General features: G+C 40.5%; 1 protein-coding gene across 4 annotated transcripts in view; it reads left to right on the top strand.

Annotated features, from left to right (window-relative positions):
* CMC2 (C-X9-C motif containing 2) overlaps positions 1-16,457 on the top strand; it is a 16,559-nt gene extending 102 nt beyond the window's left edge. Inside the window, exons 1-5 of one of the 4 annotated variants that reach the window (XM_049622612.1) lie at positions 327-374; positions 6,165-6,195; positions 7,821-7,935; positions 12,487-12,558; positions 16,354-16,457. In XM_049622612.1, the coding sequence (XP_049478569.1) occupies positions 7,855-7,935; positions 12,487-12,558; positions 16,354-16,440 (240 nt within the window). In that variant the 5' untranslated portion in view covers positions 327-374; positions 6,165-6,195; positions 7,821-7,854 and the 3' untranslated portion in view covers positions 16,441-16,457. Of the gene's footprint in view, positions 375-445; positions 659-6,164; positions 6,196-7,530; positions 7,714-7,820; positions 7,936-12,486; positions 12,559-16,353 lie in introns of those variants that run through there. The other 3 variants (XM_049622609.1, XM_049622613.1, XM_049622611.1) reach the window with 3 other exon arrangements.
* The last annotated feature ends 262 nt before the right edge of the window (positions 16,458-16,719 follow it).

The following is a 16,719-nucleotide window of genomic DNA, read 5'->3' as shown; positions in this document are numbered from 1 at the left end:
GGCAGAAGTGAAACTCGCCAAGTCCCCGCATCACTCTTGTTGGTAGAGACCATTAGTTAAACGCAGTTAAGCTCAGCCACGAAATCTGGCCTGTTGGCTTGGTTTGCTGTTTTTAGTCCCGGCCGTGCCTCAGTGCACTCGCTCTCCCTCCCCCCAGCGCCCACAAATGGGCCCGTCCAGGCCGGGTGGCGCATGCGCCTCAGAGGCCGGGAGCAGCGGGGGCTGGCCGCGCCGAGCCGGGTCAGCTGTGGAGGGCGCGGGCGACTTTGCCACCCGGAGCTGCTGCGACTCCGACGCCCAGGCCGCCGGCCTTTGGATGGGGAGTCTTCTCTGGTGACTGTCACTTCAGTCCTCCCTGTGTGGCTTCGAGTCGGGTGAGTCTCAGGAGTCCCGGTCGTTCCGAGGAGCGCTCTCTTCCTGGCCGCGGTGTCCTGGGAGGCCGCGGGACACCCACCTGTCCCTCCTCTCGTGCCCTGCTCGCGCGCGCCCCGCCGTGTCCCTTCCTGCCCCTGTCGGAGGTAGGGACCTTGAAGGTCAGGTCCCTGGTCCTCAGGGCGGCCGTGGCTCGCCCTGCTCCGAGGCAGACCACCGCGCGGGGGGCTTTGCGGTTGTAGCTGGAGGCGCGTCCGGGCCCTTCCACCCGCAGGCAGTTGCCGAGGTAGTTTAGAGAATGTTTTGGTCTAGACCGTTCTCTCTTCGCTGCAGTCTGTCTCGCCACTCGCGAGCCTAGTGACCTGGGCGGGGGATGGGGTGGGCTCCTCCCCTCCTTGAGCCTCGGCTTCCACGCTTGTAAAATGGGTACAACCCATCGCATCGATGGTCAGAAGGGAAGCCATTCACAGCGTTTGACACTAGGAGCGGTGAGCGCTCAATGAATCGCATGATTATTATCATCATCTCGGAGTTAGAAATTGCATGTAGCTGCACCTCTCAGCTGCAGTGAAAGTTGCCACCAGTCTGTCTTGCGAAGCGAGAATCCATGGAGACCCCCATTAGTACACTTTGCAGGGAAGGTAGACATTCGGGTCCCTTTTTTTGGAATTAAAAGTTACCGTGTTTGTAGGTTCACGCAAGGTGCTTAATGAAGAGTCTTAAGTAAACCCGCGTTCTGGAAACTTTCATTTAAAACCTTAACTGCATAAAAGAGGTTGGCGCTGGCGAAGGAATTCTGTTGTGACACCCATGTATCTCCTTTCCTGTACATACAGGCTTCTGCACGTGTTTAGTTTATTTAAAATGAGCCTCACTCATTTCCATTCTTTTGTTGTTGTTGTTAACTATGTTGAGGTGTGAACCAATTCTCAGTTCTACAATAATCCTGAATTCAACATTTGGCAAGCATTGATTGGGCATTTACTATGTGCATTTACAAGAACGTTCCCTCACTAGCCTGTGCGTTCTTTGAGGTATATGGACTGGTTCTTTTTTCTCTGAAATTCAGGTGATTTGGCAGAATGCCCAGCACCTGCTGAGTACTGTTGTTTGTTCAGGGAGAGTTGCAGCTTCCATTCCTTAGGAAACTATGTGGTGGAACTTGAGAGCCTTACGGATCTTTCCCCCAGGCAGCCCAGGGGTTCCTTTCGGTAGCAGTGGGGCATGGTCTGTGTTTGGGAGCACTAGTCACTCAATAGCAGATGTTTAGATTTGGTCCCTTTGCAACTGTGATAAGTAGAAGACTGTAGGGTAGGCGGTACCTTGCTGCGTCTGCTACTTCTGCTGAATATGGTGCATAGTTTGAAATAGTTGCAGAAATACTAATTTAACTAATTCCAGGGCTTTCTGAAAGTAGGCCTTAAAAAATGCATGTTGTAGAAAGCATTGTGTATTAAGTTTACAGTTTTTCCTGGAGAACAGATTTTTCAAACTCTAAACAAGGGACTTTTCTGGATTTGTTTTACTTTTTTTAATGTTTATTTTTGAGAGACAGAGTGCGAGCAGGGGAGGGGCAGAGAGAGAGAGAGGGAGACACAAAATCTGAAGCAGGCTCCAGGCTCCGAGCTGTCAGCACCAGAGCCCGATGCAGGGCTTGAACTCACGAATCGTGAGATCATGCCCTGAGCTGAAGTCGGACGCTTAACCGACTGAGCCGCTCAGGCGCCCCTGTTTTTTGTTTTAAAAAGCCATTAGAAATTGCAGCTGTAGAGTACATTTCTTTCTGGTGCAGCCACAAAACAGCAAAATCTTTGGAAAGAAAACACAAGTGACATTAAAATAGGGGGTTTCCTCCTCGTGATTATAGATTTGCTGAGGTGTTATTAAAATGCTTACTCCTTTTTCTTTACTAGAGGTCGTGTATTGCTTACTTCTTGGCTTATTTTTTAAAACTGTGCCACCTGGTGGTTGAAATCTATCATGGAATACTCCTTAGGAAAATTTTACCTCTGTCTTGGTAGAATCAGGTGAATAAGACTGTAATCTTTATGTCTTTAGTGAGAGTACCATATGCTTCTGTCCTCCCAGCTTACCCCAAGTAAAGGTTAAAATTGCTTTGCAGGGGCCAATCACCCAGTTATTGTCACAACTGAACATTTTTAAAGAGTTTCAGCATCTGTTTTAGTATAAATGTTTGCATGCTAGAGGCAGTGGGTGGAGTTGGGGAGGGAAGCCCTTTAACTGTGACAACTTAACCTGGTGTTTTCTAAATGCCAGTGTAAAAGTGGGACTGAAGTTTTGTGTCTAAATCATAACAGTGTGAATGGAATTTATTCCTCTTTCTTAGTGCACACACACACACATGTGAAGTCTTTTTTTTTTTTTTTCAACGCTTTTTTTTTTTTTTTTTTTATTTATTTTTGGGACAGAGAGAGACAGAGCATGAACGGGGGAGGGGCAGAGAGAGAGGGAGACACAGAATCGGAAACAGGCTCCAGGCTCCGAGCCATCAGCCCAGAGCCTGACGCGGGGCTCGAACTCACGGACCGCGAGATCGTGACCTGGCTGAAGTCGGACGCTTAACCGACTGCGCCACCCAGGCGCCCCCACACATGTGAAGTCTTAATCACAAATGTTCCCTTCACCTTTGTTTCATCAATGCTGCTGATGTTCATAATTATTTTGGCATTACCCTTTTGAATTTTTTTTTGTATTTTCCTAGTGGTGATAAGTGTTTATCCATTGCGAATTTCATTTCTGAAAATAGGTTAAAATCGTTTAGTTGTGAACTTCGATTTGAGAAGAAACTGAAGACTGCAGTGCAGAAATACACTCTGTGACATCCTTAATTGATGTAGCCAGTCTCTTTGGGGTACATTAAGACAGGTAACCGAGAACTTCCCATTGCAGCTTGCTTCATTGTTGGACAGCTCCAGGAAGTGGCGTCTTCCACTCTTTGGTTTCCAGACCTGTCCTCAGAAATACCTTGGGAACACCATTGCAGATTCAGTTCAGCCTTTCCCGTCATGTGATGAGCATTTCACATATACAAATAATACTTTGCAAATGTCACGTTCACTGCTTACCATTTCAGATACTCCCACATATGTTATTTTAAACCTCACGACCCTTCAGAGATACAGGTCCAGAGCTAATACCATTTTATGGAAGAAGAGACTTAGGTCAGATTAAGTAACCAAAGTGTTATAACCTATGGACAGATAAGTCCACAACTTTTGCCTTCAGATCCATCGCTTCTCCTACTTAACCAGGTTGTTCCTTTTATCTGTCACCTCTGATGGGGGCTTCCCTAAATTGGTAAATATTGCCAGTTTCATTAATAGCTTCTTATGGATCCTGAGAAGAAGAGTTTAAGAGTAGAGGCAAAGCCGTCGTCATCCTGAGCAGTCTCTCCAGGAATATTCACATTGTCAATATTCCGGACTTGGCTGCTCAGGACGAATACAGTATTGTTCTTTTTCTTGAGGTAGACTGACCCTCTGTTTCTAGGAATGCAGGATAATGTTACATTGACTTCTTTGGAACCCGCAATTAGTGCTTGTTGGACTCGTAGCCAACCAGAGGCTCTTTGGGAAATAGTTTTTTCTATCTGAATTTATTTCACCCACAAACTGCTGGGAAGTTTTCTGTTTCGAACATGGGAATAATTTGTCCTGGTTTAGAGATTGCACTGGGTAGCAGTAACTCTGCCACTTGCTATGTGACCTGGGACTTATTTTTGATACGAAAATGTGAGTAATGCATACTTGAAGTGCAAAAAGGCAATTTCTTATGGTTCCAGTGAATTTACAGTTATTGGAAGGATTAGAAGACTTGTGCCCAGTGTGTGGTAAGTGTTCAAAAATTATTTTCTACACTAATAATGTAGATATAGTCATGGCCTTGAAGGAATGTTAAAAGTAAGAATATGGAATAGACATTTAGTTTTCTTCAGCTCATAAATTACTTTGAGTTATAGTAATGTTCATTGGAATAGGCTTTTATTTTTTATTTTTCTAAATGTTTGTTTTTGAGAGAGACAGTGAGAGTGAGAACACAAATGGGGGAGGGGCAGAGAGAGAGGAAGACAAAATCCGAAGCAGGCTCCAGGCTCCGAGCGGGTCAGCCCAGAGCCTATCACGGCGGGATTCGAACTCGCCAACCGCGAGATAATGACCTGAACCGCAGTCTGATGCTCACCTGCCACCCAGGCGCCCCAGAATAGGCTTTTAAAGATGACTGCTGGAAGATATCAGCACTCACAGCAAGTGTTGTGAGAACAGTGGCATCGTTTTATAGCTGTGAGTGTGGCAGTACCCCCGTGTAAGCACCAACGGGAGGCGCAGCCAGCCGGGTGCTGGAAGAGAGTGTGGGTACAGGGTGGACAGAGGGAAAGAAGAAGAAGGTATCTCACTGAAAAGGTGGGGTGGAGGAAAGGGGGGGAATGACTGGTAAAGCAAGGAATTTGTTAGGTAAGGGATTAGGTAGGTCAGTGTTTAGAGCTGTAGATTGAGAAGTAGTAGTTTAGTTTTTTACCAAGAAGAATAGGAAAAGGAAACTATATGAAACCATTCTCTTCTTTGACATAGTTACATAGGATACTAAGTAGAGAGGAAGTTATCTTATTGGTACCCTGGCTGGGTCTACAGTGCATAAACTTTTGTAACGGAGGGAGGAAAAATATACATCGTGGTATGTATGCATTTCTACTTATATACAATGTGGGCGTATTTATCTCAGCCGCAAAGTGTCTTCTAAAGTATTTAATGGGCCAATCAAAGAGGTCATTTCAGTACATCATAAGCTTGTTTCCAAATTGTAAAAGCACAAATCTGAGGACTTGGTTGATAGAGGTGAAAATGTTTTGTCACATTTACAAAATAAAAAGACATTTTCTAAGTGACTTAATAGTACAACATTAGATGACTTAAATTTCTAGACCATAAGAGGCCTCATTTTTCTGAGGGAAAAGATTATGTCATTAAGAAGACTTCGTAGTCAGCGGCAGGCAAACAAAACTTGAACTTGGCTGCATTTCCAAATGTGTTTCAGAGACTCAAGGACTTAGTTGGGCATAGCTGCCTGGTTTGGGATTGTCAGCTGTGGTTTGTGGTGTGTGCATGTGTAGTCAGTCACTCAGTGGAACAGTGATCCACTGGTCTTTTTGGAAATGGAGTTCTGAAATAGTAGGGATACTGTAATGCTCTGGAATTCTTTGTTTAGACATTTGTAAGGACTTGTTGAGAGTGGAAAGTAGATAGGCAGTTTGAAATTCTCAAACGTTTTTGTATTAGCTCTGTGAAGGTATAATTTACATTTCATAAAATTCACCCACCATGAGTTCAGTGATTTTGGTAAACTGCTATTGTGCGACCACTGCCACAATCCTGTTTTAAAATGCTTTCGTCGCGCGGATGTATTCCTTTGTGGCCAGTGACAAATAATCCTCTCACTTTCAGGTGTAGGCAAACCATCGGCTTTTTTTCCTCTACCATTTTGCCTTTTCTACACATTGCATATAAATGGAATCATATATAGTCTTTTGAATCTGGCTTCTTTCATTCAGCTTGGTGCTTTGAGGTTCATCCACGTTGGCGCCTGTGTCCGTGCATTCCTTTTAATTGCTAAATAGTATTCCATTGTCTAGGCATACCGCATTTATTTATCCAGTTGGCAGGTTATTGGACATTTGTATTGTTTCCAGTATTGGCTATGATGAATAATGCTGTCAAAATTAGCATACATGTCTTTGTGTGGTTTTATGTTTTCATTTCTTTTGGGTATATTCTTAGGAGTGCGGTTTCCGTGGTCAGGGGTCATTTGGTAAGTATGTGTTTAACTCCTTAAGACACTGCCAAATTAAGTGTGTCCTATTTTGCATTTTCATTAGCAATGCATGAGGTCTGTTTTCTCTGCATCCTAACCATTGCTTGGTATTGTCTGACTTTTTGATTATAGCTATTCGGGTGGAAATGAGTGGTATCTCATTGTGGTTTTAGTTTGAATTCCCTGTGACTAATGGTGTTCAGCATTTTTTTATGTGCTTAATTAACCATTTTTGTACCATCTTCTGTGAAGTGTTCAAATCTTTTGCCCATTTTGGGGGTCCATTTTAAACGTTGGGTTGGTTTGTAAGCATTCTTTATATGTTCTAGGTAGCAAGTCCTTTTTCAAACATGATTTGCAAATATTTTCCCCTAGTCTCCAGCTTGTAGGATATTTATTTTTTAGAGCAGTTTTAGGTTCACAGTAAAATTGAGCAGAACGTACAGAGAGGCCCCATGTGCTCCCTGCCCCACACATGCACAACCTCCCCCGTGATCAGCATCCCCCGCTGGAGTTGTGTGTTTTTACAACTGAACCTACATTGACACATCATCATCACCCAAAGTGTGGCTTATCCTTTTTTTAAAATTTATTATATACATCATGAAATGCTCACCACGAGAAGCATATTACAGTATTATTGACCGCATTCCCTGTGCTCTACTTTCCATGCCTGTGTCTTTTCATTTTCTTAATGGTATATTTTTGAAGCGAGAAAGTTTTAAGTTTGATAAGATTTTACCAATTTTTTCTTTTATGAATTGTGCTGTTGACCTAAGAACTCTTGGTCCTGCCTAAGGTCATTATTTTAGGTTGTCTTTTTTGAAACCTTTTAGAAGATTAAAGCAATCATTGGTTCTTTCTTTTGGTAATCTTTTCCAAGTTAAAAAGAATAGGTTACAAAAAAGAGTAGGTAAATAATGCTATAACACTATAACTATATAGTGCTATAACACTATAACTATAGCAAACACTTCAAAATAATGCTTTTCCTTTGACCTTGGCTGCTGATTTTCTCCTTTGTGAATGAACCATTTAAATTTAATTTCTGGGATTTCAGCATCTTGCTTTCGTTGTAATAATTGCGTTTTATGGACAGATCTGCTAAACTGAAAAACTTTTTTCACATCTGCTTTTTGTTTCTCTTCATTGTTTAGTTAGATTTTCTCAGCCAGATGTTAGGAAGAAAACAGTCCCTGTTAATTCACACTAATGTGAGACTGATGGGGCTTTAACCCTCTGAGAGGAGTATACATTTTAAAAGGATTAATAAACCAGTTCTCTTGTTTTGTAGAGTTTCATCTGAACAAAATGAGTTGTAATCCATTTCAGGAATGTGGGGAAAATAATTGAAATCAGGCTTATTAAGAGAGGCTGGCTGTTTCTGCTAGAGCACTTCTTTCCAGGGTTGGGCCTCTTTAGAAACTGCAGGTTCTCTGAACACCTGATAACTTGCTGAATCTGTTAAACTGCTGGATAAGGAAGCTGAGGCTCAAGGTTAATCATTTGCCTAAGGTGAGCATTCCTTTCTGATAAAGCTCACTGCAGGTTTTTAGTGAAGTAGCTTTAGGTCGCATTAACAAGTACAGTCACACATATTCAAGACACTCTTGTATCCACAGGTCGCTCTGCTGCGCTCCATCCCTTCTCCTAAAGATGCATCCTGACTTATCTCCACACTTGCACACTGAAGAATGCAACGTCTTGATTAACTTGCTTAAGGAATGTCACAAAAATGTAAGAGTTCAGAAAAATGACCATGAAGCAAAAATGAAACTTAGGTACAACACAGTGATGTGCAATGTTGCCTCCACTGATGGAAGGGGAATGATAATATGGCCGATCTTAGCTTACTAAAGATTAGTAATTGATGCTGTGATGTTTCAGATACCATTTCCATTCATGATTACTAAAAATTAAGCACGGTCATTTGTTAGGGAACTTTTGAAATGATACGTAACAGTCAGAACCCATGTTCTTTCAATAAAATACTTTCCTGTTTTTAATTACAGGATGTTAGAACGATTACGTTAATCTGACTCTTCTGATCATAATGCAATTATTGTAAGAATTTTCTAAGATTTTCCTTGATGTCCATCATTCTGTGTTTAAAGGAGATTGAAATTTTTTTTAATAATTAGATACTAGCTAGGTTTAAATTATGATTGGCCTAATTTGGCAGGTTTACTTACTTGTTAGTGGAATGGAAGTAAAATTCCATGGTTAAAACCAAAATGGAAAGGAAACCCATTTTTGGAATATATTCAATTAAGCCAATATTTTTATGGATGTCAGATATTAAGCTTTTTTCATATAATTGATGCATGAGACAGTTATAAGGAGCATTTGTGGTTTTCTTTAACTTTGCATGATGCGTTTTCCTCATGAGATTCATAAACTGTAGATATATAAAATTATAATACCAGTATGTATCATTTAAATGAGTAACATTTAAAGGCTAACAGGTAGTAAGTACTACCTCTGATCTGTGAAGTTAGATATTTTTTGTTCAAAGAACGTTGTTGGTGACAATATACTTGAGACAGACTTTTTTCAGCATACATGTAGATCCAGAATTGATATCATAAGTCTTTATTTAACGTTATTTTAACGTTATGTATACATTGTACGTTATTTTATTTGTACGTTATTTTAATGATATTTAACGTTATTTTGTGGGTGTGCAGTCGCGTCCCATTTGGTTTTAGAGTGTGTTTCCCTGATGACTGATTTTGAGCATCTTTTCATGTGCCTGTTGACCATTCATATAGTCTTTTGCCTATAGTTTATTTTTTTTTAATTTTAAAAATTTACTTATTTAATTATTATTATTTTCTTTGCCCATATTTTAAAATTGGGTTGTTTGCTTTATGGACTTTTAAGAATTTGTTTTCATTTGACATTCAAGACCCTGTCTTGACAATTGAAGACATTGACAAGCGTGTGGTGAGTATGTTCTCAGTCTGTGGCATCCTTTTTCACTTTCTGAAGGTTGTGCTTCAAAGAGCAGTTTCTAAGTTTGATGAAGTCTAATTGCCAGGTTTTTCTTTCAGTGTTTGTGAGGGGTTTTGTTTTTGTTTTTGTTTTTGTTTTTTTGTTTGTTTGTTTGCATTCTAAGGATCTTTGTGTGTTTCCTGCTCACAAAGATTTTCTCCTTTTTTTCTTCCAAAGGTTTCAGGCTTTTAGCTGTGCCATTTAGGTTGGTGACCCATTTCAAGTTACTGTTTGTGTCTGGTATGAGGTAGGAGTCAGTGTTTTCCTTTCTCTACGGCTATTGTTTTTCCAGCACTATTTGTGCAGACACCAGCCTTTCCCTCCTAAATTAACTTGCTGCCTTGGTCAAAAATCTGTTGACCACACATGACTGGGTCTCTTTCTGGGCTCTGGTCCGTTCCGCCGATTTATGTGTCTGTTCTGAACACCAGTTAATTCCAGTGTTCTCCTCGTGGGGCCAACCGGGTCCCCTGACGGGTTTGTCCTCTCCTCTACCCTCGCTCACTTTCCACACTGCGTCAGGAGGGACTGTTCAAACGACGTTCAGGCATCGTTCCCCTCTACCGGCTCCCTTTGCTGCGGTACGCGATCTCACTTTCTTCCTTCGTGTTGTTTCAGGACCTCATGAACATGGCCCCGACTTAGCCTTGGGTTTCACACCCTCCGGCACTCTTTTTTTCCCCTCGCTCCCCAGCGACCTTTTCTGCAGTTGTGTGGGGCACACATTTCTCTCTTCTGAGGCTTTGGGCTTGCTTTGTCCTTGGCTTATCTTGGAGCCCTCCTCACTATCTCCTCTTCCCCGCATGCTGTACCAGGTTTCATCATCCTCCAGGTTTCATTGTCTGTAATGTGTCCTTGCCTCTTCATTTCCTCCTTTCCTGGCCTAGATTCTCTTGGCGTTGTCACTCTGTCCTCTAGTAACACCATACGTAGTCCATTTCCTACTTCAAGGTACTTCTCACACGTTTTGGTCTCAGGACTCCTATACACTCTTAAAAATTCTTGAGGACCCCAAATAACTTTTGTGTATGTGGACTCTAGCTACCGATATTTACTGAAGTAGAAATTGAAACTGAGAAATTTAAAAAAATGTAAATGTATGTAAAAATACAATAATAAATCCAGTACATGTTAACATAGTAATTTTTCACAAAAAAAGATCTTATTTTCTGAAACAAAAGACAGAGTCAAAAGAATGACATTGCTTTTGGGGAGCCTGGGTGGCTCAGTTGGTTAAGCTTCTGACTTCAGCTCAGGTCGTGATCACGGTTCGTGGGTTTGAGCCCTGCGTCAGGCTCTGTGCTGTCATTGCAGGGCCTGCTTTGGATCCACTGTCCGCCCTCCTCTCTGCTCCTCCCCTGCTTGCGTGCGCGTGTGCACTTTCTCTCTCTCTCTTAAAAATAAATAAACATTAAAAAAAAGAAGAATGACATTATTTTTGCATTTTTGCAATTCTCCTTGGTATCTGGCTTAATAGAATATAGCTGGAGTCTCCTGTCTGCCTCATGTCCAGTCTTTGGTGATGTTGTCCTCTGAGCAGCCTCTGGAAAGTTCTACCGTAGCCTTGTGAGAGAATGACAATGAACAAAACAAATAAGATCTTTGATTATCAGGAGACTAGTTTTTATCTTATACACCCCCTGGAGAGCTCCTGGGAACTCGTGGGTGCCCCTGGACTGCACTTGGAGAACAACTGTTTTATAACAGTCACTCTGTTCGTTGACTCACTCTGTTCTGTGACCGTGTTCTGTGAGAGTAGGGCCCAGGTCCACCTTCCTCACTACTGTATCCCTAGTCCTTGTCTTCGAGATATCGATTGATTGCCCATTTATTCAATCACTGGCCCAGTTTGGTTTTCTGGAAACAGACATCACACACTGGAGGCCTTTGCTCTGTGTGTGCAAGAGAACTGCAGTCCATGGGTGTTCCTTTTACCAAGTCCAGCGGGGCACTTTGGGTTTGTTTTGCACATGATGTCACAAGAGTGTATTTCTTTGGGCTTAAATACTGGGGTGAAAGCAAAAAAAAATAGCTGTTGTCCTTGATTTAAACAAAAGATGTATGTGTATGGGGTGATAGGAATCACTGTGAACTAAACTGTGAAATACTGCCTTACATTCTAAACATTAATCCTTTCTTTTGTTTCTGCCTCACCAGAAAGTGTGTGAAAATGCATTGTTCCCGTTCATCTGTGGTCAGAGAAATAGTTGAGGAAAAATACACAAGAAATACTTATTCTGAAAAGGTCATTAGGCAACCAGTAGGAGATGTCAGTTTACCTTAAATGCTTGCCAGAAAAACCAACCCATTCATTGATTGGACCAGAAGAGGACATTTAAAGCTGCGATGAGGCAGGGGGAAAGGAGTAGCGAGGGGCATAGCTTATAAATTATGTGTTGTCTGTTTCCATGAAAGCCTTAATTGGAAAGAAAAGGAACAGGTGCCTATTATAACTACAAGTTCAGCATTTATGGCATGTCGTTTTAGGCCATCACCATGCTGTCCTGGGCACCCTTAAAAATCGTGATGTGCAAACGCACTAATTATGGCCCTACTAAAAATTCGTGTTCTTGACCTCAGCCTTCATCGTGATCTGCTTTGGAGCATTTGTGCTTTTTGCCACGATCATTGTCGTAGGCCTTGAAACCACTAGGAGATTTTTATTTCTGCTTTTCAAAGAAAGCAGACTTTGAACTTCAGACATAGATTTTCTGATATTGTGGATTAGTGGCTTATTTATGTGGTCCATATAGACCGTTTAATAGTGTTACGTGTTTCTGATGTATTTTGATGACATTTTGAATGGAGGCCAATGAGAAAATAGTGTTGGCACTCAGCGTTTATTAGGTAATTCTTCAGTGGGACAGAGTGTTTGCTATTGAAGGAAGTTACTGGTCATGTTAATATGGCCACAGTGCACTTTGACATCACTGCCCGTAGTAGATGATGGATTGTGCTGTGATGTTAACATGCCCTTAAAGACAGAGGTACTTGAAAACAGAATTGTTTACACTCTGTCATTGTGAGGTTTTGGCAGTTTAATAGGCTTCCCTTTTAGTAAGGAAAAGTCTTTTGGTTTTTCATTTCTACCTACAGAGCTTTTATCTCTCCTTTAGGATGGCCAGGATAAGTACATTTATTTGTACACCTCATACCTGTGATTTACCTGTTTGCTTATTAACAATGTGGTGACACGTTAAACCCATTTCTGTAGGAATAAGTATTTAAATTCTGTGTGCCAGAGGCCTTAGCATGTTGTGGGATGAAATATTTTACCCCTTTTCTTCCTTTTAGCACAGCATTCTGAAATTTTTTGGTCATTGCAATGATCTTGATCGGGAGATGAGAAAGTGCTTGAAGAATGAGGTAAGGAAAGTGTTAAAGAATAAATATGGTTGAACAGTAGAATAGAACATTTTTGAACAATATTTTACAATATTGCCATTAATTTTTATTCCGAATTTTAGTATAACAGAGAGAATTGACTTTAGACGTACATCCTCCCCTAAAACCAAGAGGAGAAATAAAAGCCTTTTCTGGGGACAGAACATTGCTAAGATTTTTGTTTTTTGTTTTTTGTTTTTTGCATGCACGTAAATGAAAACAACTTCCTTATTGTAATCATTGTAACTCTCCTATATGAATTGCAAGGTTTGGGAAGTTGAGTTTGTTTAGCAGAAAGACTTCGGACAGTCAGCTATTACCTGTAGCGGGTAAGAGATACACTTTGGGCCTGTTCCCTCATAGAACATGGCGGGAGCCAGACATGGTCTCCTCACAGGTTTAAAATTGTGAATTTGTTTATAACCATGGCATGTACCAGCCATAGATAGGGATCTAGTTTGACTTGATTGGAAACACTCATTTCCTAAACTCGGTGTTAGGCCATGACATGGACTTGGGCATATAGTAGAGTGCTTTTGAAATCTTTGAAAAGACATGTATTTTTTAATTTTTTAAAAATGTTTATTTATTTTTGAGACAGAAACAGAGCATGAGCAGGGGAGGGGCAGAGAGAGAGTGAGACACAGAATCTGAAGCAGGCTCCAGGCTCCGAGTTGTCAGCACAGAACCCGACATGGGGCTCAAACTCACGAACCGTGAGATCATGACCTGAGCCAAAATCCGGCGCTTAACCGACTGAGCCACCCAGGTGCCTCGAAAAGAAATTTAATTCCCTTTGTTTTCACACATGAGTTGTGTTATGTCCAAAACCTTAAAAAATCTATAACTATTAAAAACCTGCCTTCCAGTTTTTTTGCATTTTCCATATTTTTGAACTTCTTTTCCTATTTGCCTCATGGTGAAAGGTATTAGTTATAATATTTGAAGCTGTCCAGCATCTATATTTTTGTTTTTTGTATTTTCCAATCTGAGGCTTTGGGGGTTTTTGGTTTTGTTTGTTTTTTCTCTTCCTAGAGTCCCTTTCTAGTGTCTTTACTGTTTGAAGAACTTTCTGGAGTTCTCACTTCAGGGTCATCATTTTCTTTGCACAAACATGTACATGTATAAGTGTTTTAAATTGATTTTTCAAGAGTTTTTCTTCACTGGTAAAGCTAGTTTATATGAAAGCTGAACCTAGGGCTTTGTTTGGTTTTCATAAGGATTATGGGAAAACGAAGCCCACGCTGTGGTGTTCATTGCAGCGATTTATTTCTCACATGCTTTCTGTTGTGTCTGATCGCCTTTTCCCCTAAATTTAGATTTTTTTTTCTTCTTATGGTTCAATAATTTTTGCCATTGGTGTGGTGATTAGATCTTTATATGAAATTTTCTTCCCAGGTGGTCCTGAGATGTTAGTGACCGTTTGGTAGGATGTTGTAGATATTTTTCTTACTTTGTTTTCATATAAATTTTAGATTTTCTCCTTGACTTATTTTCTAAGTCCTCTATGTGGTTTTTATGTTGCTTCATTACCTGATTTATAGATGTTTTTCTGTCTGTACTTTCATGCTTCAGTCCTCTGAACCTGTGCTCATTTATTTCCTCTCTGCCTTTAATGCTTTCTGGTTTACCATTTACTGCTCTCACGTGCTCCTCTACCATTTCCTTCATGTGCCATTTGAGTACTTTATTCCTTGAAGCTTTTAACTAGAAGGACCTGGCCAGTTTCCCTTTGCCTCTCTTTGCCACTGTGTTACTGCCCACCCCCACCCCCCCTTCCCCATTTTATTGAAAGAATCACTAATACTACTTTTGCAGCGTCCTTTTTGTCCCTCTTAATTGTTCGGTTTGGTTTAGTTTTTGGTTAATTGAGCTTCCATTCTATCTACATTGTTCAGTGAAGTTTTATGAATAACATCACATGCATATATTTTTCTTTTCCTTCTTTTATTCAGAGGCCATCTGGACTCCCTTTGGGGATATCTTAACATATTTTTTTTTTTTCTTAACATATATTTTAACATAGAGTATAATTTGCTCTTTAACCTGTTTTTTGGGGCCACCTACACAGTATTCTGAAGATTTACCCTTAAAACCCTTCTCCCAACCTGATTGCTGGTGGGCAGTCCAGCATATGTGATTAAAGACAGATATCAAATATTTTTCTCCGAGTATGTATCTCTCCATGTTCTAGAATAGTGCCTTTAAAAAAAAAAAACAAAACCAAAACTTGTTAAAGCAATGAAATGCCCTTTTCCCCCGAAAAATCTTCAGAAGAAAATTAATGTATGACAGATAAAAGGAATGATTTTGGTTAAAGGGACCTGGTGTTTCATCTGTAATTTGAAGTGGTCCTTTGATGGGGAAGAAAAAAATTTCGGAAACTATCATTCCAGAAGCTATGTTATAACTCTTCAATCAAAACTTTAGATCCAGAAAACTTCTTAAAGATCATCTAGCCTAGCTCCCTGTATTTGAGGTTACAGGACCCGAAGGTGTACTGATCATGAACCTCCACACCATTGTCTCAGGGGTCAGAGGCGGGGGATCCAGTCAGGTCTCTAGTTAGCTCTCTATCACCGATTTCATTTCTGTGGCCTCTTCCCATATCTCTGGCTCCTAAAAGATTTTGATGTCTAGCTGTTCACAATACTTAGTTTTTCCAACTTGAATTTACTTTTATATTTTTCCCCTTTTTCATAGGGACCCTTCATTCACCTTTAAAATAATGTCTGTATTGGTGTGTATAAACCTGTACATATATCCATGTAAAAACACTTATATTCAAGTTTCTCTGCTTTAAATGAGTGCATTGTCTAAGTGCCAGGCTGTGTATTTCCTGTTATTTAATAACCTACTGATCAGATCAGAATACTAGGCTGAAAACCTCCAGGTGAAAACTGTATTTAGATCCAACTAATTACAGAAATGTAGGATTTGGGGAGAATCCGTTTGATGACTCTTTATAATGAAAAGAATCCTGGGAAGTTTAGCTGACTAGAAGTTTCCACATGAACTAATAGGATAATATGGTTGCCAAGAGCCATTTACTCTTGATAATATTTATAGAAATAACATGTCTAGGTCCTAAGAACTAGTAGGTCCACTGTAGCCCACATCTATCAGACTGTGTGGAGCACTGTATTTAATTCTGGCTGTGATATTTTTTATCAGGAATATTGATATTAAAGCGCTTTATAAAAGGTGCTTGGTAGCTATTAGAAGGCAGAAGCCATGTTCTGTGAACCTCTATGGAAGCCAGGAATGTTCAGCCTAAAAAAGAGGTAGTAAGTGGGTCATCTGTAACCAGATATTTGCCAGATTATAGCAGGCAAGAAGAAATAGGCAGTAGGAGAATTTACGTGGAAACACTGGTTCAACACAAAAAACACTTCGGAACAAGTAGAAGTGGCCAACAGCGAAAGAGGTTACCTTCAAGGTAGTGAGCTCCTCATAACTATAAGTGTTCAAGCAGAGGTTAGATGCGTGTGATAGATCGTGAGTTCCTAAAAAACAGGGACAATACTCACTCATCTTAAATATTTCCTGAATTCATATTTGGGGAAGAAATTAATTCAGTAAATATTTTTTCATCTATTAGGATGTAGGTGCTGTACTGTGTTTGCAATTTCAGATTCAGTGAAATAAAAGACAAATAAGAATTTTATCAGCAGAAACAACTTATTTTGCAAATATTTTAAAATATCTAACTCAGCTGATATATAAATGGTAATATAATCTGCTGTCTCTTTTCTCCCCCTTCCTTTTATTTTCTAGTACATGGAAAAGAGGACCAAGAGCAGGGAGCATGGCAATGCGATGAGAAAAAGACTTTTTAATCCCGCAGAGGAATCTGAAAAATAAATTGCAGGCATACCTCGTGTTATTGTGCTTCATTTTATTGAGCTTCGCAGCTAGTGCATTTTTTTCAAATTGAAGGTTGGTGGCAACCTCGTGTCGAGTGAGTCTATTGGTGCCATTTTTCCAACAGCATTTCTCACCTCGTGTTTCTGTATTGCATTTTGGTAATTCTTACGATATTTCAAACTTTATAATCACTATTATAATTCTTACGCTGGTCTGTGATGTTACTATTGTCATTGTTTCGGGGCATCATGAAGCGTGTCCACAGAAGACAGTGAA

The sequence above is a fragment of the Panthera uncia genome (genome assembly GCF_023721935.1).
Source record: "Panthera uncia isolate 11264 chromosome E2 unlocalized genomic scaffold, Puncia_PCG_1.0 HiC_scaffold_20, whole genome shotgun sequence".
NCBI classification, from domain to species: Eukaryota; Metazoa; Chordata; class Mammalia; order Carnivora; family Felidae; genus Panthera; species Panthera uncia.
The sequence above is the reverse complement of the archived record's forward strand: the minus strand, read 5'-3'. Positions and strand labels throughout refer to the sequence as shown.